The sequence below is a fragment of the Lutzomyia longipalpis genome, chromosome 3, assembly GCF_024334085.1.
Source record: "Lutzomyia longipalpis isolate SR_M1_2022 chromosome 3, ASM2433408v1".
NCBI classification, from domain to species: Eukaryota; Metazoa; Arthropoda; class Insecta; order Diptera; family Psychodidae; genus Lutzomyia; species Lutzomyia longipalpis.
Genome location: NC_074709.1, coordinates 30,484,134 through 30,509,269, shown reverse-complemented (window position 1 = coordinate 30,509,269; position 25,136 = coordinate 30,484,134). Strand labels below are relative to the sequence as shown.

Sequence of the window (25,136 nt, the reverse complement as noted above, 5' to 3'; positions counted from 1 at the left end):
GTGGAGACAGAAGTGAAGCAAAAATCATTCAAATCTTCATCCGGGTAGGCAGGAAAGGTTGGGAAGGTTATAAAGAAGCTCAAGAGGTCCCGATGCCACGCTGGTCGAACACAATGGAGTTCCTCCTATTCATTTAAATGTTGTTCCCAAATTGAGGTTATGTTTTCCCGGAATGTACTTTCACTGCACTTTTCGATGTGATCCCAGTGGATATTGGGGAGTTTCTCTCGCGATTCTTCTATTTTTTATGTTCCCCTACAAGATGAGATGGGTTAAAATTGTTCTGCGATAGAGGATCATCCTTCATACAAGCCTGAATAAACTCCTTTCCGTTGATTTTTGTTAAGTTTTCTTTCGTGTCTTGAAGAAAGGATAAATCGGTTATTAAGAAAAAATACGTATCAGTGTCCTGTTGGTTCCATAAATCTTGCACCTGTCCCGGGCTAAGCCATATATAAATTTAGTCTTAAGGATATTTATTAATTTTTCAATTTCTGTAATGTTTTATTCATAAAAATAAAACAAATGTGAGAAAAATCACTTAAAAAAACATTTTTTAACCTCTGAGATGCGGAGGCCTTGGCACACCCTTAGAATGCGAAGGTGGGGTCGTTGAGCGACCCCAAAAAGAAGGCCAATTTTCTCCCAAACTATACAACCTGGAGTTGTCGGGTTAGTGCCTATAGATTCCTTATATAGTCCTCTTGCCCCCTGCACCACAAATTCGCCACCCGGAAACACGCAGAAGAAAATATTAGGGAAAAACATTTTTCACTCATTTTTCACAATTTCTTCGTGAGAAATTTGCCACGAAGTTTACCGCAACCACTATTTTTTCCACTACTTCCCCGCATTCCCCTCACTTCCCGCACCGTGATAAATGGCAATATTTCTCGAATATTCTTTATTGTTTTGTACATTTATATGCTTCTAATTATGTTTTATGTTGTTTATGTTACTTATTCGCGATAATTCTGACACTGAGATGGTAAAGTGAGAAAGTAAAACAAACCCTTCAACCCCCTTCAACCATATGATTTATGATGTGACTAACTTCATTCTAAAAAATTTTCCGCAGCATGGCCGTTACACCAATTTTTGAATTCCCTTCTTCTACATTTTCCTCAATAACTTTTCTTGTGGTGGACGGATTGCGCTGAAATTTTTACACAACCTCCTCAGATAACCAAAGAACTTATTTCCAAAAGATGGGAATGGTATCTTTTATATTTATTAAGTTATAGCACGAAATATAGGGCTGGGGTCGTTCAACGACCCCGCTCCGCATCTCAGAGGTTAATTATTTTCTCTTCTCACAATCAAGTAACGGTCAAATTTTGAAATCTCTGTGATTCCACAAACTCAATTTTTACGATTCAAGAATCCGTGAATTACCCCTTGCACCAAAACAACGCTTGTGAGAAAAATTTTCACCTTTGCGTGTATTTTGTGAATTTTTCACGGGTTTTCCCCAATTTTTTGCACTTCCAGTCATCCCTTTGGGAACCAAGAAGCCCTCAAGATGGTAAGTTGCACAGAGAAATCCTCAAAATTGCTCTAAAATCATCCCTAGAGGGAAGTTTTTCTGGAGCCGCCTAAGAGTGAGGTTATGTTCCCCCGGAGACTCTTCTAATCGTTTTTCTTTGGTGGCTTTTTGCCCCATTTTCAGACAATCGGAAAGAATAATAAGATGATCCAGCACCTGAACTATCGTGTCAGGATAATTCTGCAGGATTCTCGGACTTTTATTGGCACATTCAAGGCCTTTGATAAGCACATGAATCTCATCTTGGGAGATTGTGAAGAGTTCCGGAAGATTAGGCCGAAGAATAGCAAACTCCCGGAGAAGGAGGAAAAGCGTGTGCTCGGCTTTGTTCTTCTGCGTGGGGAGAATATTGTTTCGTTGACAGTTGAGGGACCACCACCCCCGGAGGAGGGTCTTCCACGCGTTCCCATTCCCGGAGCTGCTCCAGGGCCAGGTGTAGGGCGTGCTGCGGGTCGTGGGATGCCGGCAAGTGTTGCAGCTGTGCCAGCGGGACTTCAGGGGCCTGTAAGGGGTGTTGGGGGCCCATCGCAGCAACATATGGCTCCAGCAGCGCGTGGACAAGTTGCTGCTCCTCCACTGAGACACATGATGGCCGGACCTCCGCCAGGACTCATGCCAGGAATGCCACCAATGTCTGGGAATATGGGACGTGGTGCCCCCATTCGTGGCCCCCCACCAGGTATGATGCGTGGGGCTCCAGCGCCACCAAGAGGTCAGGGAGGGAATTATTAAAATAAGGATTTGAATAAATAAATAAAATGCTAATTTGCAAGCAAAAGAGAATGTTTTATTGCGTCCAGGAAGCAAAGAATTTAAACAAAAAATTCTAGAGAGAAGATCTTTATTGCTAAAATACAACCGGGCATTGATTTTGCGAATATGTGAGAGCAAATCCTCTGTTGGCAATGTCCATATTCTCATTTTGATCCTGAACAACGTACAGAACGAAGGGTTTGATGTCACTGGTGGTGGGAGCAAAGCCAAGGCCACAGAAACGGTCTGTTCCGGTGTTGAGGAGTATCCCATTTTGGCTTGGATGCGGAACAATCACATAGTCCGTCGTGCACATCTGACTGGAGACATCTATCGTGCCCAGGAGGGTGGGATCAATTGCTCCAACATCTCCTGTCACCGTGAAGGCATACGGTTGACCATCTGGCTGTAAAGAATACGCAGGAAACTCAGTTTTTTCAGCTTCCGGACAAGAGAAAAGGATGAAGAATTCTCTTGTCTAGAACAAAGAGGATTTCTTTTCTGTCCAGGAATTAAAGGAAAATCCTTGTCAGGAAGAAACAATCATTCCCGTCTGTCCAAAAGCTATTTCCTTTAGAAAAAAAAAGAATCTTCTGGACAAAAGGCAGAGAAGAAATCTCTTGCATTAAAAAAATATTCCTCCTGCCCAGAATTCTCAGAAATCTTCCATCTTACCAAAGAATACGTAATGCTGCACATATTAGCTCCCATCCGGATACAAATTCCATACTGTAACCCCGCCAGTTGCCTTGTCCCCGTAACCCCAATGGAATTGGGTAGTGGATTGGGCATTGGGGCATAGTTGAAGCTCTGCAGTGGCGCATCTGAGGACTCAGCAAGATGGTACTGGAGGCATCCCGATGGAGCCCTAAATTCCGAATCGCATGCAATCTGTGACAAACGGAAGTTCCAATGCCGTGCAAATGGCTCCGAGCCCGTTGTGAGCATAGCAATGGTTATTGGGGCATTCCCATTGAAGTCCACATAGACATGCTGCCCGGTATTCTCACCACAGAGACGCGGAACACGCGATGAACCCCCTGTGACCGTCATGAAATCCGTTAAACAGCTTCCATCGCCATTCGGCTGTGCCAACGAAAAGTCCAGGAAGTCAATGCGAAGCTGACAAATACTATCATCGCATCGTGACACCTGAACTGTGCATCTAAAATCCCACCGGAAGAAGACAAAAGAGAGAGCAGAGAGTGAGAAAATCAACCCTGAAGGACTTCCCGCAGGAAGAAAGGAGAGAAAATGGTGCGAGAATTAACCTGTTACCTCCACGATAGGACTCCGGGAAGCCAGGATTGTAGAAGTAGGTATTATTGAAGCTCGTTGACCTCCCGCAGGCCATTTGATCTGATTTTTTTTTCAGAGAGAAAAAGAATTTAAAGGATTTGGCCAAAGGATCAGAGAAGAGGAGAATACTCACAAACACAGCAAACAGCCTGAGCTGTAACAGTGCTGCAAGATCCCGTGGAAATCCCTCCATTGTCTGAACATTCCCCATTCACCTGACACGTACCCAGGAGATTATTTCCGCCCGTACAGACGCTATTCTGGAAGCGTCCAATTGTGTAGAAAGGAAAGACTACGAGGGGCAAAGCACAGTGAAGGAGAAGATTAGCTAATTTGCTGCGATTCAATGCAGGGCAAGAGGAGGAAGTCCCCAAAAGACGCCCAAAATAAAATATAGGAAAGTCTTAAAAGTTATTAATTAATAAAAACGTTTTATTCAACTTAAATATCCTTAAATTACACGATACATTTCCCATTATTTTGAACACAACTGTAAAATTAACAACTTTTCTTTCCCATTTAATCTTTTAGCCAGAAATCCCTAGAATTGGCCCCATTGCCAAGAAAATACTTGGTATGCCACGATTGTGGTATACCAACTAATTATCTATTTATAAGAATTTTTTTCAAAGGAAAAGATCAATTTTTTTTGTTACTTTTACTCACATCTTCCTTGCCTGGCGGAAGTGACTTCATTGGAAGGTGGACTCTTACCGAGACAATAACCCAGAAGAAGTAGCCAAACCACCGATAAAACCTCTCCCAGCATCTTCCTGTAGCACAACACAAAATATCCTTTTTTCTTTAAATATAATTTCTTCTTCACTGTAAATCCACAAAAGTCTTGTTGAGATGTCCTCTTGCACAGCACTGAGATGATATTCCACTGAATGAACCATTCTTAGACGCAATTTGTGCCTTTTATACCTCATCTGGGGGACAATCTTTTACAGCTTTGTCAATAAACTCAACTCAGGTAATCCGTGAGGTGATAATTTGAATGCGAAAGATGAATATTTTTTACTCTCATTGCGACGAAAGAAGAGCATCGTGAGGTATTTCCTTCCATACAGCATTGATTTGTGAAGAAACAAAGAGGAAGAGCCCCCGCTCTAACGGTACCTGCATCACACACATTAATTAGGAAAATTTTTCTATTTCTCGTTCCAGATTCTCACGGAGCAGCTTCCTAATTATCTCTTCACACTTTTGATCTCGTTCTTTAGTTCACTCTTTTTTTTTATTTTTGGGGCACATTCTGACCCAAAAACTCCTCATAATCCCACGGACTGTCATCCTCCATTTTCCTCGTATTCCGGATGTGCTCAGCAATCACCTGCCGTGGATTTTGCTTGAACATCTTATCCTGCATTAGTGTTTGAAGTTGATTCATCCTCGCTACGTGCTCAGAATTCACTTTAGCAGCTCTTTTTGTCTTCTGTGCCTTCCTCGAGAGCTTCTGGAATCTCTTTGATGGCTCACTCTTGTTGTCATACTCCGGAATGCCCGTTTTGAGCTCTCCCACACTGCTGCGGAACTTTATAAGACTCTCCAGCGATGGGAGGGCATCTCTCAGGTCTTTCAGTGTTCCCACAACCGGTACCTTTGCTTTGGGCTTCCGGCGTTTTTTCTTCTTCCCCCCAGTGCCTCCAGATGCCCCCGCAGGTGCACCAGATGCGAGCCTCTGTGCCAAATTTTTCCTTTTCTGCGCAAATTTTTCCCTTTTTGATTTTTTCTTTATCCCAACGGATGCCTCGGAAACACCCCCAGGCTTCTTTCCTCCATTTTCCACATCTTTCACCCCTTTTTCACTACTTTTCCCACTAATTTTCTTTACTTTTCCCATTTTGTGTATTTGTAAACAAACTCACGTGTTTAGAGCTCTCTGATTGCTTTAATCTCCGCTGTAAGGCGCTTTATCTGAAAAGTTTTTTGAGGTTATGTTCAAACGATTCGAAAGTGAAAAAGTTTTGGAAAAGCTGCAAAAAGTAAGTAAAATTTACCTGTTCCTGATGTTTTTCCTTCTTGCTTTCTGGGGCAGATCGCTGGTAACCTTCATCAGCAACAATTGCTTGCAATTTCTCCAGATTAGCCATTAATTTGGTCAATTTCTGCTGCGCGGGATTTGCTTTCAAATTGGCCGTTGTTTTTATGCCTAAAGTGAGGTTAGAATGAAGTTAGAATTTATGAAAAAGGACGCTATAAAATGGTAAAAAACGTACCAAAACAGCAGAAATGTAGTGCTGTGGATTTAATTGAGCAATTGTGGGTGTTAAATGTATCCCTATCATCTAGAATTTCAATTTCTGGGATCATGGTAAGAGTTTTTAAAGTTCCTTCGTGTTTCCGGAGATGATTGATGAATGATGAGTCTGCCCAGAGAATGAGCTTCGGATTGTCCTTCTTTGTCAATCCATTCCGGCTCTTTGTTTCCCGAATTGTGGCACAAATCTTTAGGATCTCCTCGATATGCTCACCAACGGTGAGAAGTTCCAAATTGGGGATTTCTGGGGCTTCCGGAAGGTGATTTAGGAGTTCCTGCGTTAGGAAAGGTGTGAAGAATCCCATTAGCTGTAGTCCTCTGTGTAGGCATGTCCTCAGAGTTAGGAGATTAGTGACTGCTTGAGGATTTTTGGCATTCAAATTGGGCTTCGTTGTCTCCAGGTAGACATCACAGAAGTTGCTGTAGAAGAAGGTTTTCAGCGATGTTGTGGCTACGTGGAAGTTGTACTGATCTATTCCCTTCCGGACTGTTTCTTCAGTTTGGGAAAGCTTCCGCAGAATCCATTTATCCATCTCTGATGGATTTCCCGCGGCTCTGTTCAGATCCTCAGCTGTGGGATTAATATTCTCAAATCCTTTTATGGTGAACTTTGTTGCTTGCCAGATTTTGTTGAAGAAGAGCTTATTGGCATGACACTGAGCCGTGTCAAAGGTCACAAAATGACTCTTAATGTTGGAGCTACAGAGCGTAAAGCGCAGAGCATCAATTCCACACTCCGGAATACCATTTGGATGTGTCTTTGTGACTTCCTGAATTGATCTCTCCATCTCGGCATCACTAATAATCCCAGAACGATGAAAGAGCTCCGTTTGTTTGATTAGATCCTTCAGGGTGGCTCCATTGATAACCTGTTCAGGAAGTAGAGCATTCCCGAGGCTTTTAGACATCTTCCTCCCTTGGGAATCACAGATAATCCCATGTAGAAGAACTTCCCGGAAGGGAATCTCTCCGGTAAGCATTAAACTGAGCATTGTCATCCTTGCTACCCAAAAGAAGAGAATATCATGCCCAGTTTCCATTAAATTCAGCGGAAAGTACTGTTGTACTTCTTCTGGGTTTCCTGGCCATCCAAAGACAGAGAATGGAAGCAATCCCGATGAGAACCACGTGTCCAGCACATCAGAATCACGACTAATTGCATCAATTTTCCCTTCCGGAAAGATACTCCGGGCTTTCTCAATGGCTTCTGCGAGAGACAGTGCAGAGATCCATTCTGTGGCTGAGCCGGATGTGCATTTGTAGGCTGGAATACGATGTCCCCACCAGATCTGCCGGGAAATGCACCAATCTGTGCAATTTTCTAGCCATCTAAACCACTCTGCTTCCTTTTCCGGAGGATTTATCTTCAAGCCGCCACTGCGGACGGCTTTGACGGCTTTCTGAGCCGCTTCCTGACACTTTAGGTACCACTGTGGTCGTACCAGGTACTCCACAATATCCCCAGAGCGTGAGCATCGTGGGAGGATCATTGAATGGGGCTTAATTTGACGCAAAAGATTCAATTCTGCGAGAGATTCTTTCACTTTCTCCCTGGCAGAGAAGCGAGGGAGAGTGGAAAATACTCCAAACCCCTCAGAAATCATCCCTTTGTCATCAATCACATCAATATGGAGGAGATAATGACGCTTGGCTAGGAGAAAGTCATTCCTATCGTGACTAGGAGTGATCTTTACGGCACCCGTGCCGAAATCTTTATCCACAGATTCATCAAAAATTAGAGGAATGGGAGTTTCTCGGAATGGGTGCCAAAGTTTAACGTCCTTCCCGTGAAATTTGGCATATTTCTCATCTTGAGGATGAACAGCAACAGCCACATCACCCAGAATTGTTTCCGGACGTGTTGTGGACACGATAATCTCCTCACATTCCTCCCCTAGAACCTTGTAAGCCACATCTGTCAGCTCCCCGAATGTAATATTCCTCTCATACCCTGGCACAGTAATCCCCATTGGTCCAGGAACTTCCAAATTGTCAATTTCAATGTCAGAGATTGCAGATTCAAGGGCACATGACCAATTTACGAGGCTGCGATCGCGGTAAATCAATCCCCGTGTATGGAGGTCAATGAAAGCCCTCCGGACAGCCGTACATTGCATCTCATCCATTGTATAGTACTCCCGTTCCCAGGAGAAAGATAATCCCAGAGATTTAAGATTCTCCCGGATGTCCTTCTCCCGGAGATTTTTCCATTTGAGCACTTCAGCGAGAAATGCCTCCCTACCCAAATCATACCTGGATACAGCCCGTTCCTGCATGAGTTTCTTCTCAACTACAACCTGCGTAGCAATCCCAGCATGATCCATTCCCGGAATCCACAAAACTTCCTGATTCTTCTCTCTCTGCCGCCTGGCAATGACATCCTGAATGGTGGCTGTGAGTGTGTGCCCCAGGTGAAGGTTCCCCGTGACATTTGGCGGGGGGAAGATCATCGTAAAGATACCCTCTGTCAGCCCAGTGGGGTCATTTCTCCTGACCAATTGCTTCCCTTCGATGTTTTTTGGTTGATACGCATTTCCTTGAAAATCAAATAAAATATCAATTAATTTCCCACTTTCACGGAAAAATCTGACTCCTGGGTACCTAATGAAGAAGATCTGTTCCTCCTGGAGGAGATTTTATTCACTAAAACACGGATTTGAGCACTTTTTCCTGACCTAAACATTTCCGCTAATTTGCAAATGAAAAAGTTTGGTTATACACTGAGAGAAATCGAATGAAATTTGAGAAAATTATTTTTCAACAAATTGTTGAAAGATTTGAAAAATTAAATTTCATTGTCGAAAGCTTTGAAAATATTTGACTTTCACAAAAAAAAACAATTTTTTTATGAGATAAAATTCAATTTATTCAGTTTCATTGAGAAGATGATGAAGAAATGTGAGCCCCTCGAACTTTTCATAGAGAATTTTCGTTTCCGGAAAGAGAATCTTTCCTTTGAGGTCCAGAGCAATGATGTAGGTTGCCACATCCTCGTCCGTTTCAATTGTTGTTAGCCCCACAATGACTTTCTCACCACTATCAGGGAGAAATTGGAAAGAGGAGAAACCACGATAATCCACAATTGGCGCCTCTGAAAGTTCGTAGGTCTCAATGTCGGAGAAATCCTCATTGGCCAGGATAATGTAGTTGCACCCAACATTGTCAAATGACACGGAATTTTTGGCTTTTGCTGTACATTTTCGTGGCAAAAAAATCCATTTTTGATTTTCCTCCGACCACAGAGCTGCTTCGTGGACAACAAACCCAGGGAAAGGCATCCCTAGAACTCCTCTAATTTTATCATAAACTCCCTGCCAATTCTCATGAATTACTTCGCCATTTTTGCTAATTTTCTTCACAAAAAGAGAATTACGACTCGTTACTTCCCCTTCTGGTGTCACAGACTCCACACCGTGTGATCCAACAAGAATATGATCATCTTTAACGGTTGCCCATTCACATTTAAACCCGCTCGTTTCATTGCCAGCACCATCAGCAAGGATTACCCACGGAACGAGCTTCTTCTCTGCCAATTCATAAATAATTCCCGATTTATCGTCAAATGTAAGGAGTTTTTCGTGGAAGAATAGCAATTCCGACAATTCTGCTCCGCGTCCGTTAAAAGCAAACTTTGTGGTTATGTCGTAAGCTTTGAGAGAGAGTCCAATATCCAATATGGTTCCATTTTGCACAAAAACTGATCCAATTTGCACACTTGACACAAAAGTATTCTTATGATCCGCAGAAATGGCTTTCTTATCGTAATCAGCCACTATTTCAAAGGGATATTCGTATTTTACCGAAGGATCCTGCTTTAATGGCAATTTAGCGCAGAAAATTGAAGAAATTTTTAAGAAAATCACAAGGATAAGTTTTAAGGACGCCATGATTTTACCGCGCTCACAGCAAAGCGAAAACTACTGAGAATTCTCAAAAATTCAGGGTGTTTTATATACAAAACTTGAGGAATGTTTGTTGACTTCCTGGAACTATATTTGTGTGATAAAGGTGTTTGAGAAATTTCTTATAAGAATTTTTATCTGAAGCCCAAAAATTTACATTGTTTCCGGTAAAAGGGAAGAAGAAGAAAAAAAACACAAAGAAGATATTTCTTATCGCAAACTAAAAGAAAGAAAAGAAAGATAAAAAAAAAAACGTTGAAAAAAATGTTTGATTCATTAATTTTTTTATTCTGTTAAAAAAATTGAAAGAATTTATTAAGACTGTAAAGAATTTACTAAGATCGTAAAGAATTTTAATAAAATCTTAAAGAATTTTAATTAAAGAATATTATTTAAATTCAACTTAAAATATTCTTAATTTTCCTGGAAAATTTCTTAACACTCTCAAAAACGGTTTGAAGGGTTTGAATTATTTTTCGTAGTGTAGCGACAGTGCTGCCTCTGGTGAGAATTTTCCGCGTTTGTTTTGGTGCGCAGAAGAAAATCAACAAAGAAAACAAATTGAAAGTATTTTTGCATTTTCTCTCATTTCCCGTGCAAGTCAATTAATTAAAGTGCTGCGAATTGAAAGGAGGATAATTGGAGATTATTTCCGTGTGGAAAAATTGTGAATTTGTGTGAGAAAACTCCCCTAAAAAGGGGCAAGAGGAGGGAACAAAGAATTTTCATTGAAGGTCTTCTTGGGGAGGAATTGTCAAGGAACTGTTGACCTGGAAAACCTCAAGGATGTCCTGCAGTGAAGGAATGCCACTGAAGATGGCAGAAATTTCCATCCGGAAGTTCAATGAGGACGCCATTCCGACACATTTGGGCTTGCTGCGGAATCACAAGAGTCAGATTGAGAAGAGTCTGGCCCTGCATGACTGGGAGCGTGTCAAGAGGGAGGAAATCAATGCCACACGTGTGATAAAACAGCTGAAGAATCTTCTGCTGGAAATGGAGATTCTGCGGGATAAGATCAATGCGGAGGAGGTGCCAAAATTCGATGATTTAACCAATAAATCCCGCAGGGAAGCAATTGAGAGTATTCAGGAGTTTGTGGAGCTGAAGCTAAAGTCTCCAGATAAGTCACGTAGCCCTGTGTTCAGTGATGATGATGCTCCGGATGTGCTGGAGCCCGATATCCCGTGCCTGGAATCGGAATTTCAACTCACAGAGCATCAGCTGAAGGCACGTGAGGCCTGCTTGATGGAATATGAGAATCTGCACAGGGAAGTTGAGGGAATTCATGAGCTCTTCCACAAATTCAGCACAAATGTGCACGAGCAGGCAGAGAGTGTGGAGCAGGTGTCGGAGAATGTCACGGAGACGCAGGAGAATGTTCAGCAGGGCGAACAGAATCTCCGGACAGCGCTGAAGTACAAAAAAGCAATGTACCCCGTTTGTGGGGCGCTCCTGGGCACGTGTATTGGGGGCCCCATTGGATTCTTTGCTGGACTGAAGGCTGGTGGCCTGGCGGCTGTTGGATGTGGCATTCTGGGCTTCACAGGAGGCGAAATACTCAAAAGGAAGGAACGTGAGGGCATTGAGGAGGCCCCCGAGGCAGCAGAGAGCTCCAAAGATAAATGACCCACAATGTGCGACGTTCAGTAAGACGCGCCGCCGCCCCTGCCCGAATGTGCCGTGCCGACGTTTCAGAGAAAGAGAGCCAACAGTGTCTACTTTGAGGAAAGCTTTTCTCCGTGTTTTAAAGAAAATTATTATTATAAAATATATTTTATTTAATCGTCGCGATAGCTTTAAAAGTCTACTAAATAAATGTTCCAAATAAAAGAAAGATTTTAAGGCTTTTTTGAGGGAAGAAAACTCATAATTTTTCACGTTAAATTAATGATTTAATTTATTTTTAATGCTTAAGACAACATCACAAAAAAAAAGAAAAACTTACACACGGAATGCCTCAGACGATCCCAGTAGGCTGGGGATTCGCAGCTGGTTGACTTCCCGGACGGGACATCATGTCAAAGGCGCTCTTAAGCACTTGCGTCCGCACGAAATCCGTCGTGACGCTGCTGATGTTCTTATTTGCACCAAAGTTGCACTTCACATACCCATAAAGATTGGCCCCATTGAGTGCCAGGGCAATGAGGACGAGCAGGAGCCACTTGAACTTCAGCCCAAACAGTGCAATGATAAAGAAGACACCCCAAATCACCGGGAAGAGAATCAGCGCTAGCCAGAAGATTCGTGATTCGTGTGCATTCACACGGCTAACTTGGCTATTTTTCCGGGATTCAAATACCCAATGAGACACCCCGTCGTCGTCGACAAAGTTCCACCATCGCATCCCGACCAGGAAGCGTCCACTTAAATTCTTCACTGTCCAAAAGTCTGCCGAGAGGAGGAGTACAACACACACGAAGCTCGTGATGAAGGATTCACTGAACCATCCGCACAGCATGTAGGTAACCACGGAGGCGCCACGAAAGAAGATGTGGAAGAATGTTATGTAGGGATGTCTGAAAAACTTCCTCTTTAGCACGAAAATTCCTTCTTTTCTGGGATTTTTTTCTCAGTACTCACGTATACTTCTTCTGTGGAACTCCATCAAGATTCTCCTCCTCACCAAATGGCACTGTGTCATCGTCCAAAAGGGGCACCTGCAAGGGAGATAAGGAAGTTCCCTGTCAAGCCACGTATCACAACATCAGCCCAAAATGCAATTTCCCCCCAAAGTTTTCACAATTCTTTCACTGAAATATTTTCATTTCCTATTTATCTTCCATTTCCTGCACTTTATTGCTTTTGAAATGCATTATTTTAGGGAGAAAATCCAATATTTACCGTGGCTGATGACATTATTTTGATTTTTTTTATAGGTTAGAAAAAACTGCACCTATTGGAAATATGCTGGAACTTCCAGTCAACTTTGGAAAGTGAGGTTAGGAAATTCAAACGCATTCCTTGTGCGCGCAAAAGTAACGAATTTTTTCACCCTCGCACAAAAATGGACCAAAAGTGCAGCTCAAAAGGCGAAAAGGACGTGTAAGGGCAATCCAAAGGATCAAAGAGGCCAAAGGTGAGTAGACAATGTAGGGCAAATGATGCAGATTGTCCACACAAAATGACCAATTCATGCATTTTCGCACGAAATCACGTTCAAAGGAGGCAATTTTTGGGTGAAAATTTACAATCAATAATATTTTCATAATTCCTCCTCATTGTTTGTAGTTATAAATTATTCTAAAAGTTTCTGCTGAAAGCGTTTTAGGGGATGATGGGATGTGGTCAGATGAGGAGTTTATGCAATTTATTCTCATGCTAATTGATTGAGCCTCATTGATATTTTGCGCTGCATTAAAACATTATTATGAATTCCTCTTGATTTTGCATAATTTTCTGCATTTTTTTGCGGGTTTTAATGATTTCATACTAAATGGGAAGTGGATAATTAATTTATGCATAATTAAATTAAATTTTTAATGGATTTCAAAAGGATTTTCTGGAAAATTTTCAATAATTTTTGGTTTTAAAAAATTATTATTTCTCACATCCATAACTCTACAATTAAGTTAGAGAAATGATTTTTTTAAATCTGAGAGTAAAAGAGGATTAAAAACAAAGAATATTTCCTGCTCTACTTCCTTCCTTGTTATTGGCGCACTGATGAGGAAAACAGATTATACAAATTAATTTGACGCCAACCTTCCACCAGGAAGCTCCCTCAGGAAAGCCTCAGGAAATGTTATGTTCTCAAGTTAGTAATCAACAACTTCCTGCTACTGCTAAAGCGGAATCAGGTGGGACAAACAGGTGGTAGGCAAAAGTTGTGGGTGGATGTGAGATGCTGGCAAAGCAATGAAATGCAAACTAGAGTGAAAGAGAGAAAATTAAATTTGCATCCGTTCGACACGTGACTCAGCCAAGGAGGAACAAATTATTTTGTTCTTATCTCCTCCTGGCCAGAGGAGTCTTGTGCTGGTACTTGACCGACTGAAGAGAAGCGAGGAGTGTATGTGGATAGCACTTGCTGCCGCATGAGGCGCAACAGTCGACGGTGACTACCCCTTTTTTCCCCCTTTACGTATCTCGATCCCACCGCTGCCACCAATTGTAGAGAGGGTTGTATATCACATCCCTCTTCCCGGGGCTGTTATGCTGTATTCTCTCAAATAATAATGTTTGGCCCTCATATGAATGCGAGAAGATGTTATGAAGAGTATCTGGGCAAGTGTGAGAGAGAGGGGAGGACACATGCATTGCATGCGTTTGACGCACGTCCCAAAATCAGTCGAACGGCGCTCATACACACGATAGGACACGTGTAGCCTGCACACGCTCTCTTTCCGCGAAGTCTTCCGCGCGCGCCTTTTCTTTTGCAAAATCTTTCAAAAATCTTGCAATCTCCGCAGACGCGTGCCCCCTTCCCCCCACACCTTGAAGCCCCCACTAAGAAGTGAATTGTTTAGTAGAAGAAAATTTCCCTGAAAAAAGAGGGGAAGTTGTGTTGTGTGACCTGTTGGACATGGATCCAATCCATCATCATGCCTCCCCACTCCATCATTGGGGCTATGCAGCCAGTCAGCCGCACAACACGTGGATCCCACCACCAAACAGGAAGCTCAAGAGGCCACTGTCGGACAGTGAAAATGATGATCTCTACTCTGAAGAATCCTCCAAGGATCAGTGAGTAAAATTTATTTTCTTCTCATCTTTTCTTTTTTTTTGTTAGTGGAAAATTAAAATTCATCCATCATCCTCTCGCTCTGTGTCTGTGTTTGTGGGAAATCTTGACAAAGAACTTGAGAAGATTTTCCTTTAAAAGAAATGTGAAGGACAAGTTTATAAAATTAAGTGTTTGATTAAAGAGGAAATTAATTAAGGAAGTTGATTGTTTTAACTCATTTAAAAATGAGAGTTTGGTTAAAATATTGTGAGACTAGCAGAGAATTATTTTGAATTATATTATTTATGATTTTGATTAAGAAAATTCAAGAATTATATTGAAGAATGATTGAAAATATCTTAAAAAGAAATTATTCAAATTCAAAATAGAAATGAATAAACAACTTTAAAGTCAAAATATTTATTAAAGAAGAGGAAAAAATTCTCATAAATTCATTCTCAATTTATTCAATACAGAAAAATTCTGCTTGAAATTTTGAACAAACTACAAAGTTATTTTTTTGTGAAAAAAAATTAAAGGAATTAGTTACAGATTAAAAAGCTGATGAAAAGCAGTTTTCACTAAATCCATCGCTTTAAAATATTTTGCAGAGAATTTGAAATAAAATCAATAAACTAATCAAATGCATAAAATATTTCCCAAAGTTCTGGTGTGGGTGGGAGTTTCAATTAAATTATTTTATGTTCTTAATTGTTTTTCGGGGTTTTCGTATTTTCCTCTAACCAATGCTGGAGTATTTTAAGAGATAAAACAGTTTATTATTAAAGTTTTTTAGTTAGGAATTTTTAAAATAAAATTTCTTTTAAGAATCTTTTGAAAAACTAATTTAATAGACTTTCAAAAAATTCAATTTTTAAAAGCATAAAGAATGAATTAAATTTTTCTCTTTTCCATGAAAGAAAAATTAAAAATTTTAGTAGAATCTGATTCAAAAATTTTAAAAATCAATACAAAATGAACTTGAGCAATTAAAATAAATTTATTAGTAATACGAGGAATTGCCAAAATATGATGAAAATAATGCAATTAAATAAACTCATTACAATGAAGCCCACAAATCTGCCAAATTGAAGTAAATTATTCCACAAATTTCCAGTAAATTCGTAATTAATTACATTTCAATTTAAACGCTCCTCTTTGTTTGTTTGTTTGTTTGAATTTAAATAAATGATTGATTTGGGCTGACTAACAGCCGGAAGGTGTGTGGGTGGTCAGTCAATATAGTTTGCCCAAATTAAATAGAAACTTCTGCCCTTTCCCACAGAGCTTTGTTACCCTTCATAAAGCTTTCTCTCTCTCTCTCTCTCTCTCTCTCTAGACATTAAATTGATTATATTTTCCACTTTAATTTACCTATTAATAAAAAAATCCTCCAACTTTCTCTTTTTCCTTGATCTGCAAAAAAACCAAAGAATTTTCCAAAGAGAAAAAACTGGCACTGGTTTTTCCTTTGACTTTTTTTTTAATCCTCTGATTAAAAATACTTTTGTTGAAATTAAGAAAGATTCCTTTGAAGTTTCTTAAAGTTTTTTAATTACATTTTTTTCTCAAATAATCTTTGAAGTTTCTCTCTCATCCCCCATCGTCTTGAAATGAATTCTTCTGCTGCGACATCCGCAGATTATTTCAATGTTTCGCAAACTTTGCCCTTTGTTCTTGCATTTTGCACAAGGAGAAAAAAAAGAGCCAAGTTAGCGCAAAATCTCTCTAGGGGTGTTTAGCTAAAATGTGAAATTGTTCCATTTTATTTTATTTTATTTTACTTTTATGAATTAATTATTCTCTTTTATTTATAAAAATGTTTATCTGTTAAAGAAATCGACGAAAGAGTTTTCAAATAAATAAATTCTTTATCAGACGCCTCATTGATTTTTTATCTAATGAATTTTCTATGAATTTGATGTGTTTTCTTACAACCAGGCGTCTCCACTGTATCTTAAGCTTGATTTAAAGTAAAAACAAGAAACACAGGTGTCTCCATCCTGATTTGTGAACAGATTTAGTTGACCAGACGCCCCCATTGCAATTTCTGATCAATTAAAAGAAACAAGAAACGTTTCTTTTTACCAGGCGCCCCCATCTAAAAAAAATTAAATATTTTTTTAAATGAAAATGAAGGCATTTCATCAGGCACCTCCATCAGCATCTAATTATCAATTTTAGCTGAAGAGAAAGCTTGAAAAATATTTTTAAACTACAATAGTGCTAATTGTAAGCCCCTTTTAAGAGTAGAAGCTCCCATTCAGGGCATATCTGGCGCGCATATTGCTCACAATTACAACTTGTTGTACTTTGCCGAGTCATGAATAGTTTGCAAAAGTTTTCAAAACCTCCCTCAACGCGTGCATGAAGTGGCTGCTGTATGTGTACGGGGATGGAGATGAGTGGAAGAAGAGATGCCTCAAGAAGTTTTCTGTGCACAACGAGCAAGGAGAGAATTTGATGGAAATTCCTTTTGATCCTTCTGTTACAATTTTTTTCTTCTTCTTTTCATCTCATTGCAGAGTCTCTCCGGGGGAACCCAACAGTTGCCAGATGCTGACACGGAAGAAGCGTCGTGGTGTGATTGAGAAGAAGCGTCGAGATCGTATTAATTCATCACTGTCGGAGCTGAAGCGCCTCGTGCCGAGTGCCTACGAGAAGCAGGGATCAGCAAAACTCGAGAAGGCGGAAATCCTTCAGCTAACAGTGGACCACTTGAAGGCGCTCCATTCCAAAGGTAAGACGAAATGAAAAAAAAAGAAAGAAAGAAAAGGAAGAAAAAAATTCTCCACGGTGGGATCGTGCGAATTGAGAGTGTCGCAGGGGCGGAAGTGTTATTTGATACGGGAATAATGGTTCATTGATGGTAACATGCTGAATTGGTTAAAGGTTAATCGGTCTAATTGTATTTTACACACATATAGTACAGACCCAGAGAGAAAGAGAATTTTGAAGAGGGTCGCCCCCCTCGGAAAACGCAAACTCGGTGTGTGATGGAAATGGGACAGAAAGTTTTGCCATAGTGGGTCTCACACATGCTGTGAGAATCACTCGATGTTTAAATAATTCAAACTACAGTCGGTATTGTCTTGTGAATCTTGCATGAAGCGAGAAAATTCCTTCTGGTTTTGCTACCTACATAGTACATATGTGTATTCAACAGGACACGAATGATTTCACCTCAATAATTCACACTTGAGTTTAATCGATGGAAAGAGGAGAGAATACAAGGAAGGATATCCTCATGAGGATTATATTATCGTGTTGTCTTCTACCTGTAAGAGGAAGAGCTAGAGTTGAATGTTATATAGATTAGAGATTTTGGATTTAAAAAAAAATGCTCAAGAATTTAGAGAAATTTTTTAATTTATTTTTTAAAAAAATCTCTTAATTTTCTTTCTAATTCTTTAATTTTTTAATACCTCTTTAAAATTGTGGCAAAAAAATATTAAATAGGTGTGAAAAAATGAATTCCAGCGACGTTTTGACTTGACTATTACAGATGAATTTATTTACAGAAAGAAATTGATTAATTCTAATTAAAAAGTGGAACTAAAATTTCTTTTTAAAACCACTAAAAAGTTCAAAATATTACTTTCTTTAAAAATTTTATGAATCTTTCGACATTTAACTTCCGGATTAAACACATTTCAACCTCTATTGAAAGTCCTGGAAAGGATATTCGGAAAAATTTTGCATATTCATATAGTTTGAGACTATTTAACAAAAAGATTTCATTGTAATTATATTAAAAACATTTATAATTCGTTATAATTTAACTTCCGGGATTTGTAGTAATAGAACTCCCGGAAAATTCTTTAGTAATTTACTGAAAAGTCCAGAAAATCAGATTATTTCCCGTAATCCATTTTTTTACTATTTAATATTGATTTTAGATAAACATTAGAGTTCAAAATTCACATCCGGACGTCAATGAATTGAAAACTTCTTTAATAAATTTAGTCCGGAAAATGATCCTTAAAAATTTACCTTAGAACGCTTAGAACACAAAACACTAGTAATTAAGAAGGTTAAAATTCCAGCAAAAAAAATCCCAAACAGGGTGAATCGAACCAACTCTGAGTACTGAATAAAATATTAAAAAGAATTAAAAAAAAATTAAATCTATAAAATTAATATTCTTCAACTCTGTGCTTGCTTTTGTGGAGTTAATTTAGCAAATCCAGTGTGGTTTCAATGGAATTTGAAGCATGCATGGATTTAATAAGGACTTTGGGTGCTCAATTCAATTCCGTATGTTGTTCATCAATCATAATCCTGCCCATCGTCTCACTCTTCTTCTCTCATATTCAATGGATAAACTTTCCCTCGCTCTTTTATGCTGCTAAGGGTGGGAAGCAACAATTCCTGGCTTTAACTTCATGTTTGTGTAGTGGCGCAGATCAACCAGCTGAACCCCTCTCTCTCTCTCTCCAGGACCCTACTAACCAATTAATCCCTGTGTGACTTTTTAGCTCACACGAAGAGGACAACAACAATGCCCTTTGCAGCTCAAAATCATCTTCCTTTCGTGTGTGTGAACTTGCCATTTTCGTGAATCACACACCGACTCTTATTTTTTTCTGCCCCTCCTTCCACCCCCTCAGCGTGTTCTGGATTGAATGGAAGAGGATTTGGGCTGCTGCGTGAGTGAAAAGGAGGAAAATCCCACCATGAGGAGAGAACGCGTGGGAATGTTTCTCTGTAACCAGGCAAAAATGAGGAAGCCACCATATCGGGGTGAATAGTTTCGTGTGTTGTGGGAAAGAAGGGAGAATTTTGTGTGTAGCATAAATTGTATGCTATGTACACACATTATGGAATTAGGGTGGCCTTTTGTACCTTTTTGCCTTTCATGGCTCTCACACACTGCTCTTCTCTCTCACTGTAGACCCTTGCTTAGTGTTTTAAATGAACTCTCGACCCTTTTTCTGTGTTCTGCATGGAAAAAAAATCGTGGGAGATTTTTCTATCTTACTTTTCCACGGGAAAGGGGTTGTTGTGCGCAAATAATATTCATAAAAAGGGGTGGGTGGGGGTGGTGAATTAATATTTATTTGAGTGGGAAAATTAACTTAATTGAGGGTGCGGATAATTAAGTAGGATTTTCGGATAATCACTCGCACCTGTGGCAAAAATTACATTCAATTAAATTCATTAAATGTCCTCCACATTGTCTCTCTCGAGAATTAATTAATTTTTGCCAACAACAACAACAAAAAACTTTTTTGTTAATGATGAGGGTTTGCAGAGAAGAAGAAACAAATAAATACATAAATATCTAGAGATAATTTATGCATCCATGTCCGGTTTTGCCTTCACCGCAGGAATCGATTCGATTGCCTTCGATCCGCAACGCTTTGCCATGGATTACCACATAATCGGCTTCCGGGAGTGTGCATCGGAAGTGGCACGCTATCTAGTCACAATTGAAGGGATGGACATTCAGGATCCCCTCAGATTGCGCCTCATGTCGCACCTTCAGTGCTTCGTGGCACAACGTGAGCTCTCCGCGAAGAATTCCCATCATGCAGCTGCAGTGCAACCCACAACGGGTACTGCGTGGTCAACACCCGGATCGAGTGGTGGCTCCTCGTGGTCCGCCACAGGAACGGCGTATCATCATGCAGCGTATCAGAATTATGCGCCACAACCAACAACGTCCTCCACATCAGGGGGGTACGTTCCACAGCTTCCAGCCCCTGTGCCACCAGTTGATGCACTCCACGACACGGATGCCTCAACGGCAGCCACGTCGACACATCAAACGGATGTGTCGGTGCAGCATCAGGAGGCACAGCAGCAGCACTACCCGAATAACAATCAAGACCACAGTCAGAGCAATGCTGGCCCCATCTACACAGACCTCTCAAGTGCCGTCCACAGGAGTACCGCCTCAATTCACGGCTCAGCATACGCCCAACACTCCCACTACCCCACCGGAAGTGCCCAGAGCTATGCTGTACCTACGTCCGGGTATAACAATAACAATGCTGCCCCGCCCGGAAATGGAGCTAAGCCCTACAGGCCGTGGGGGGCAGAGATGGCGTACTAATGGGGCCAAATGGGGGTGGGTCCACACACACAGAGTGAATTCTAAGTCGTTTCATAGTCATTTTTTAGCCCAGAGAGAATGTCTATTTTACATATACATACATACAACATATTAAATTATTATTGAACTAGGATATAGTTTTACCAGGAAGGACACAAAAGGTGGAGGAATAACCATTCAAAGGGGGTAAGTCATTCTGTATTTTTCTATACACTGTGCTTTAGCATATTGATGAAAGATTTTTTTATTCAAAGGGTTGTAATAATAAATTTTTAAATCAGAGTGAATTTAATTAATTTTTAAACTAAATATCAGGGGTTGAAATTCTGTTAAAAATCTTTCCTTTTCTTGTAATTTGTCAATTATAAGATTTTTGATATTCTAGGAAAAATCTTTTAAAGATTTTGACAGTTTCTTTCGTTCTTTTATAATGCTTTTAGGGAAAATTACCTTTCTAGAGGTCTTTAAAGTTCTTTCTGACTGTTTTCTAGAACAACAAATAATTTGTTTTCCTTTTCTGAAACGACAAGAGAACTACTGAAAAATATCAACTGTCAAAATCTTACAAAAAACTTGAAAGAATAGATAAGAAAAGTTTCTTGATAGAATCGACCCCAAAACTACAAAAAAAAAAGTACAAAAAATGAATTAAAAATGTAAAACGAATACAAAAATGAAAAAAAAATGTGCCACAAATAAATATTAAGAAAAAGAATTATGTACAATCTTCCCCTAAATGACAAACCCCCTTGAATTTAGCTTTATATATACATTTTTTCGAGAAAAAAAACCCACAAACACGTGCAAAGAGGACATCAGAAAGTCATTTGCAAAAAATGCCATAAAAGTATTCTAGGAAATACAATATTTTAGAGATAGAGAGAAAAATATATATTTTAGATAAGAAAAAAAACATTTTAGTGAGAAATTAAAAATTTATTTATAAAGTTTTTCTACAAAAGAATATTTTTCCAAAAAAAAACGTAATTTTAAGAGCAATAAAATTGAACAAAAAAAAGCAACAGATGAATAAAATTTAAGAGAGAGAGAAATTGTGATTTTACACCAAGATTGCCTCTTTTGCAATAAAATAAAGAATTGAATTTTTCAATGAAATGAAGAAATGTTTTTTTTCATCTCTTTTGCAAGTGAATTATTTGTGAGATTTTCGCCTTTTTGAGAAGGTTCTTTTTTTTAAAAGGAGAGGGTGTGATGTGTTGGAAATAAAAGGTAAAATGTGCTGCAGAAGAAATTTCCATAATGAAAAATTCACACATCTGCGATTTCCGCAGCTGGTGGAAGGATTGCTATATATGAGGAGGAAATAATATATTTTATTTCTTTTAAAGTCCTAACACAGTGTTGACCAGGCAAAAAGGGGATGCAGAAAGCGCTCCATAATGAGGCCTGCACCCCTTTTTTAAATTTCATTTTTCGACTCACTTTGGCATTAAATGCAAATTCAGAGCTCATTAGCACATAGTTTATTTAAAAAAAAATGCGTGGCGTTGAGGGTTGGAAAATGAACGAGTGGAGGCAGCAGCTTCCGGTGACCAGTGGTCAATTAGCATCCCAACAGCGGCTGCTGCATCGCGGTTCACTCGCCCGGAATGTGCGCGTCCGGGGATTTTCTCCTGAACACGTGAAACGAGTTTCAGCAGCAGCAGCAGCAGCAACGAGGGGTTGTTTATGTGCTCATTTGCAGCAAAAGGGGGTTGATGGACGCCTCCATGGGGATGAGGATTTACAGTGTGGCGACAGATCTGCACCAAATTTATATTGTGTCACGATGAGTAAACAAGCAGCCACACACAGCTCTGTGGGAAGAGGATTGAGGGGTGCGAGGGGCATGATACCACCACCTATATGTGGTCTCCTGTTTTCTTCTTTTGCATAAAATATGCAATTAGCAACATTTATTTGAATTTTAAATGGATGAAAACAACAAAAATATTCAGATTCTTCGTGCTATTTTGCGCTAAAAAGGATTTTATTATTATTCCTTTTCAACGAAATTTATAAGATTTAAAATAATATTTTTTTTTTTAATTATTGAAAAGTTTTAATTTTTGATTTGAAGGGAGATTTTTCTTTAAAAGTTTGACCAGGCGTCTCCACTGTAATTAGTGAATAATGAGAATATTTTCTTACACAAAATTGTTTTTCCTTCTATAAAAAATTATTGGCAAATTAATCAATAAAAAAATCCTTTCTTACAAAATATTTTCCACCAATAATCCCAGATTAAATATATTCAGCTTGTTTTTCCTCCACCACTTGTTCGCCCCCTCACAAGTTATCCCCAACAACGGGTGTAGAGGGTGGTGGTTTGTCTTCCTGCAGCATTCTCGCGCTGCCCTATCTCTTCTTGCACAGCTCAGTGAGCACACTGGAAAATCAATTAGGTACACAAGCTGAGTATATATTATTTTTCCACGCCAAAATAGGTGAGGATTATGCAGGAAAAGTCTTTTAGGTGCAATTTTATTGCTCTGCAAAGCTGCTGAAAGGGTACGCTAAGCCCCTGATTAAGCTTCCTTCAGCACAGCAGAACAAATTGTTTTGCCACTTTTCTGCTGAAAAGAATTTTTGGGGGGATAGCAATTGAACATGACGTCACGAGGTATCCCCACAAATGACGTCACGGTGCAACAGATCTTTTTATTTCAATGCATTTATTAATCTTCCTCTATTTTTTGGGTTTAATTTTTAAAAGCATCTGCACGTACTTTTTCACTGCCGGACCATTGAATCCTCTATTTGCAAGAGGAATGAGAAAAAAAAAGTGATGGAATTTTAATGCAACACTCCAGGCTGGGAACGCATAAATCAATACACATTCAGGATTTTTTTATCACATGAATTTTTAACATCATTGCGAGATTTTTCCTCCCAGCGCAATACGTCATGGAAATAAAAATTTCAAGTGATAAAAAAGGGCTTTCAGTCTGGCGCTGAAAAATCAAGGGAAATTCCGTTGTGTTGCCTGCAAAACAGACATGGTTCTGTTGATTGTTGAAGAATTTAAACAAAAAGGTAGATATAATTGCTTTTTTTTAGACTTTTTAAATCTTTCTTGATTGATAATAATGTGTCTAAAGAAAAGAAATTTGAAGATTATGTGAATTGCACAAAGTTTCATTTTAACACCAGGTGGCCAAAAGATACTGTGGAGTCATCTAGCGTGGAGTTTAAATATCCCTTTAAGACACACAATCGTATCATTTTTTTTTTCAACGAAAAATTAAGGAAGAAAATCAAATCAATCCCTTTAAAATGTTTCCAAAAAAGGAATAAAAAGGATCTCTTTTATTTTCTTTGGAAAAACCCTTTAAATGGGTACATCAATGGGTTGTACCTGTGCTCTTTGGTTTTTCCAGCAAAATTCCACAGCCAGCGTGTCAGGTGTTCATCTGTTTGGTGATGATGGTGGTGTTGCATCCCCTCAGGTTGCCCTCTTATTCACCAGAAGAGAAGCACCTAATGCGAATGTGGTTCTCATGGTAGCGTTCGATGCACCGCAGTGTGAGAACATTCGCTCCGAATGAACCCCAGGCAAAAGGGCGCCCTCCCTTTTTGAATTACATACATACAATATTGTTGAAATATATATGTTTTCTCTTTGCGCGTCTATTTTAGGGACATACCCCCGGAGAATGGGTGCGTATAGCAAGCAGTTCAGTCAATTGTGAAAGGTTCTCTCTCTCTCTGTCCCATCATCATGCTGCGGGGAACGAAGCCTCTAAATAAATTTTCCCACGTATGCTGCACCTCGAGGAGCAGCAGCAACCACCATCAAAGGCGATACAATGTGTGGGAAGGGTTGCTGCTAAAGCAATGATAAGCATATATATATTTTTTATTGAATTCCCGGCTTGGTTGGAAATTGTAATTGAATTTCCACGGAATTTTTCCACAATTTCTACTTCTTTCTTTTCCTCCTTCACACCACCACCAGCAGCAGCAACAGCACCCAATCGACGTCTATATAAATAATTCGAGAGCAATAAAAGCAGAAGCAAACATCCCTCCGTGGAAAACATTGATGGCATTGTTTGCATATTTCTCCGGCACATCCACAATAAATTACCCTGGGTGATGGTAAAAATTTTCACATATTGGAATTACATTTGCATTTAATGTTGTAGAAATAATCATAAAAACGTGCCATGTTCTACACAACACCTTAACCCTCCTGATTCATTTTTTCTGCAATTTTTTTTACCCATCAATTGATTTGTTTCGAATTTGTTTATTATCTTTTCCTTCACAAACAATTCAACCACAATTTTTCGCGAAAATTCAGCACATATAATAAAATTAACAGAGTTGAGAGAAAATTAAAGGTTTTACATTTTCTAGATTGAAGATTAAGTGAATTTGACTTAACGACTGGTAGGATTAATTCAATTAAGAATTTAATAAAGAACAAATTGATCGATTTTGATAGAAAATGAACAATTATTGGTTTAAACAAAATTTAAGATTTCAAAATTAACGAAAGAATTCATTTCTTTCACATTCTTAGCTTCAATTTATCTTGGCGTCATTTTGCAGATGAAGTAATTCAACTCCACGCCGACTACAGCGCCATTTGGGACACAGGCAGAGTTCTTAGCAGCGGACATTTTTTTCTTTTTAATCTATCT

The 25,136-nt window shown here is 39.4% G+C and overlaps 8 protein-coding genes across 8 annotated transcripts; 3 read left to right on the top strand and 5 right to left on the bottom strand.

The window, feature by feature from the left end:
• Window positions 1-1,388: 1,388 nt before the first annotated feature.
• On the top strand, window positions 1,389-2,324 carry LOC129793865 (small nuclear ribonucleoprotein-associated protein B). The gene is made up of 2 exons (XM_055834323.1): window positions 1,389-1,525; window positions 1,670-2,324. Exons 1-2 carry the CDS (start codon window positions 1,523-1,525, stop codon window positions 2,276-2,278), a joined length of 612 nt encoding a protein of 203 aa, XP_055690298.1. The 5' UTR covers window positions 1,389-1,522; the 3' UTR covers window positions 2,279-2,324.
• A 46-nt stretch (window positions 2,325-2,370) lies between these two features.
• Window positions 2,371-4,367, bottom strand: LOC129793857 (uncharacterized). The gene is made up of 5 exons (XM_055834314.1): window positions 4,265-4,367; window positions 3,732-3,890; window positions 3,571-3,658; window positions 2,975-3,464; window positions 2,371-2,705 (listed from the first exon to the last, which is right to left on the bottom strand). The coding sequence occupies exons 1-5, from the start codon at window positions 4,365-4,367 to the stop codon at window positions 2,394-2,396; spliced, it is 1,152 nt and encodes a 383-aa protein (XP_055690289.1). The 3' UTR covers window positions 2,371-2,393.
• Window positions 4,009-8,582, bottom strand: LOC129793849 (valine--tRNA ligase). Its single transcript, XM_055834297.1, has 4 exons — window positions 8,463-8,582; window positions 5,821-8,397; window positions 5,602-5,753; window positions 4,009-5,518 (listed from the first exon to the last, which is right to left on the bottom strand). Exons 1-4 carry the CDS (start codon window positions 8,542-8,544, stop codon window positions 5,474-5,476), a joined length of 2,856 nt encoding a protein of 951 aa, XP_055690272.1. The 5' UTR covers window positions 8,545-8,582; the 3' UTR covers window positions 4,009-5,473.
• Window positions 4,839-5,444, bottom strand: LOC129793051 (uncharacterized). The gene is made up of 2 exons (XM_055832598.1): window positions 5,436-5,444; window positions 4,839-5,282 (listed from the first exon to the last, which is right to left on the bottom strand). The coding sequence occupies exons 1-2, from the start codon at window positions 5,442-5,444 to the stop codon at window positions 4,839-4,841; spliced, it is 453 nt and encodes a 150-aa protein (XP_055688573.1).
• LOC129793050 (apyrase-like) lies at window positions 8,575-9,748 on the bottom strand. Its single transcript, XM_055832597.1, has 3 exons — window positions 9,725-9,748; window positions 8,775-9,673; window positions 8,575-8,581 (listed from the first exon to the last, which is right to left on the bottom strand). Exons 1-3 carry the CDS (start codon window positions 9,746-9,748, stop codon window positions 8,575-8,577), a joined length of 930 nt encoding a protein of 309 aa, XP_055688572.1.
• LOC129793862 (syntaxin-17) lies at window positions 9,623-11,600 on the top strand. Its single transcript, XM_055834318.1, has one exon. It carries the CDS (start codon window positions 10,550-10,552, stop codon window positions 11,390-11,392), a length of 843 nt encoding a protein of 280 aa, XP_055690293.1. The 5' UTR covers window positions 9,623-10,549; the 3' UTR covers window positions 11,393-11,600.
• A 36-nt stretch (window positions 11,601-11,636) lies between these two features.
• Window positions 11,637-12,666, bottom strand: LOC129793863 (uncharacterized Golgi apparatus membrane protein-like protein CG5021). Its single transcript, XM_055834320.1, has 3 exons — window positions 12,608-12,666; window positions 12,347-12,423; window positions 11,637-12,282 (listed from the first exon to the last, which is right to left on the bottom strand). Exons 1-3 carry the CDS (start codon window positions 12,620-12,622, stop codon window positions 11,724-11,726), a joined length of 651 nt encoding a protein of 216 aa, XP_055690295.1. The 5' UTR covers window positions 12,623-12,666; the 3' UTR covers window positions 11,637-11,723.
• A 48-nt stretch (window positions 12,667-12,714) lies between these two features.
• LOC129793858 (hairy/enhancer-of-split related with YRPW motif protein) lies at window positions 12,715-21,557 on the top strand. The gene is made up of 4 exons (XM_055834315.1): window positions 12,715-12,842; window positions 13,443-14,449; window positions 16,955-17,169; window positions 19,760-21,557. Exons 2-4 carry the CDS (start codon window positions 14,289-14,291, stop codon window positions 20,485-20,487), a joined length of 1,104 nt encoding a protein of 367 aa, XP_055690290.1. The 5' UTR covers window positions 12,715-12,842; window positions 13,443-14,288; the 3' UTR covers window positions 20,488-21,557.
• Window positions 21,558-25,136: the final 3,579 nt, after the last annotated feature.

Excerpts from the sequence above, each read along its gene's own strand:
- LOC129793849 (XM_055834297.1), bottom strand. The coding sequence starts at position 8,544 with ATGTTTAGGTCAGGAAAAAGTGCTCAAATCCGTGTTTTAGTGAATAAA. Across the intron at positions 8,398-8,462 it reads GAACAGATCTTCTTCATTAG|GAAATGCGTATCAACCAAAA; the intron begins GTACCCAGGAGT and ends TTGATTTTCAAG. Across the intron at positions 5,754-5,820 it reads ACTACATTTCTGCTGTTTTG|GCATAAAAACAACGGCCAAT; the intron begins GTACGTTTTTTA and ends ACCTCACTTTAG.
- LOC129793863 (XM_055834320.1), bottom strand. Across the intron at positions 12,283-12,346 it reads GTTCCACAGAAGAAGTATAC|ACATCCCTACATAACATTCT; the intron begins GTGAGTACTGAG and ends GAAGTTTTTCAG.
- LOC129793050 (XM_055832597.1), bottom strand. The coding sequence starts at position 9,748 with ATGGCGTCCTTAAAACTTATCCTT. Across the intron at positions 9,674-9,724 it reads CGTCCTTAAAACTTATCCTT|CAGGATCCTTCGGTAAAATA; the intron begins GTGATTTTCTTA and ends TTGCCATTAAAG.
- LOC129793862 (XM_055834318.1), top strand. The coding sequence starts at position 10,550 with ATGTCCTGCAGTGAAGGAATGCCACTGAAGATGGCAGAAATTTCCATC.
- LOC129793858 (XM_055834315.1), top strand. The coding sequence starts at position 14,289 with ATGGATCCAATCCATCATCATGCCTCCCCACTCCATCATTGGGGCTAT. Across the intron at positions 14,450-16,954 it reads GAAGAATCCTCCAAGGATCA|AGTCTCTCCGGGGGAACCCA; the intron begins GTGAGTAAAATT and ends ATCTCATTGCAG. Across the intron at positions 17,170-19,759 it reads GAAGGCGCTCCATTCCAAAG|GAATCGATTCGATTGCCTTC; the intron begins GTAAGACGAAAT and ends CCTTCACCGCAG.
- LOC129793857 (XM_055834314.1), bottom strand. The coding sequence starts at position 4,367 with ATGCTGGGAGAGGTTTTATCGGTGGTTTGGCTACTTCTTCTGGGTTAT. Across the intron at positions 3,659-3,731 it reads TCAGGCTGTTTGCTGTGTTT|ATCAAATGGCCTGCGGGAGG; the intron begins GTGAGTATTCTC and ends AAAAAAAATCAG. Across the intron at positions 2,706-2,974 it reads GCAGCATTACGTATTCTTTG|CCAGATGGTCAACCGTATGC; the intron begins GTAAGATGGAAG and ends TATTCTTTACAG.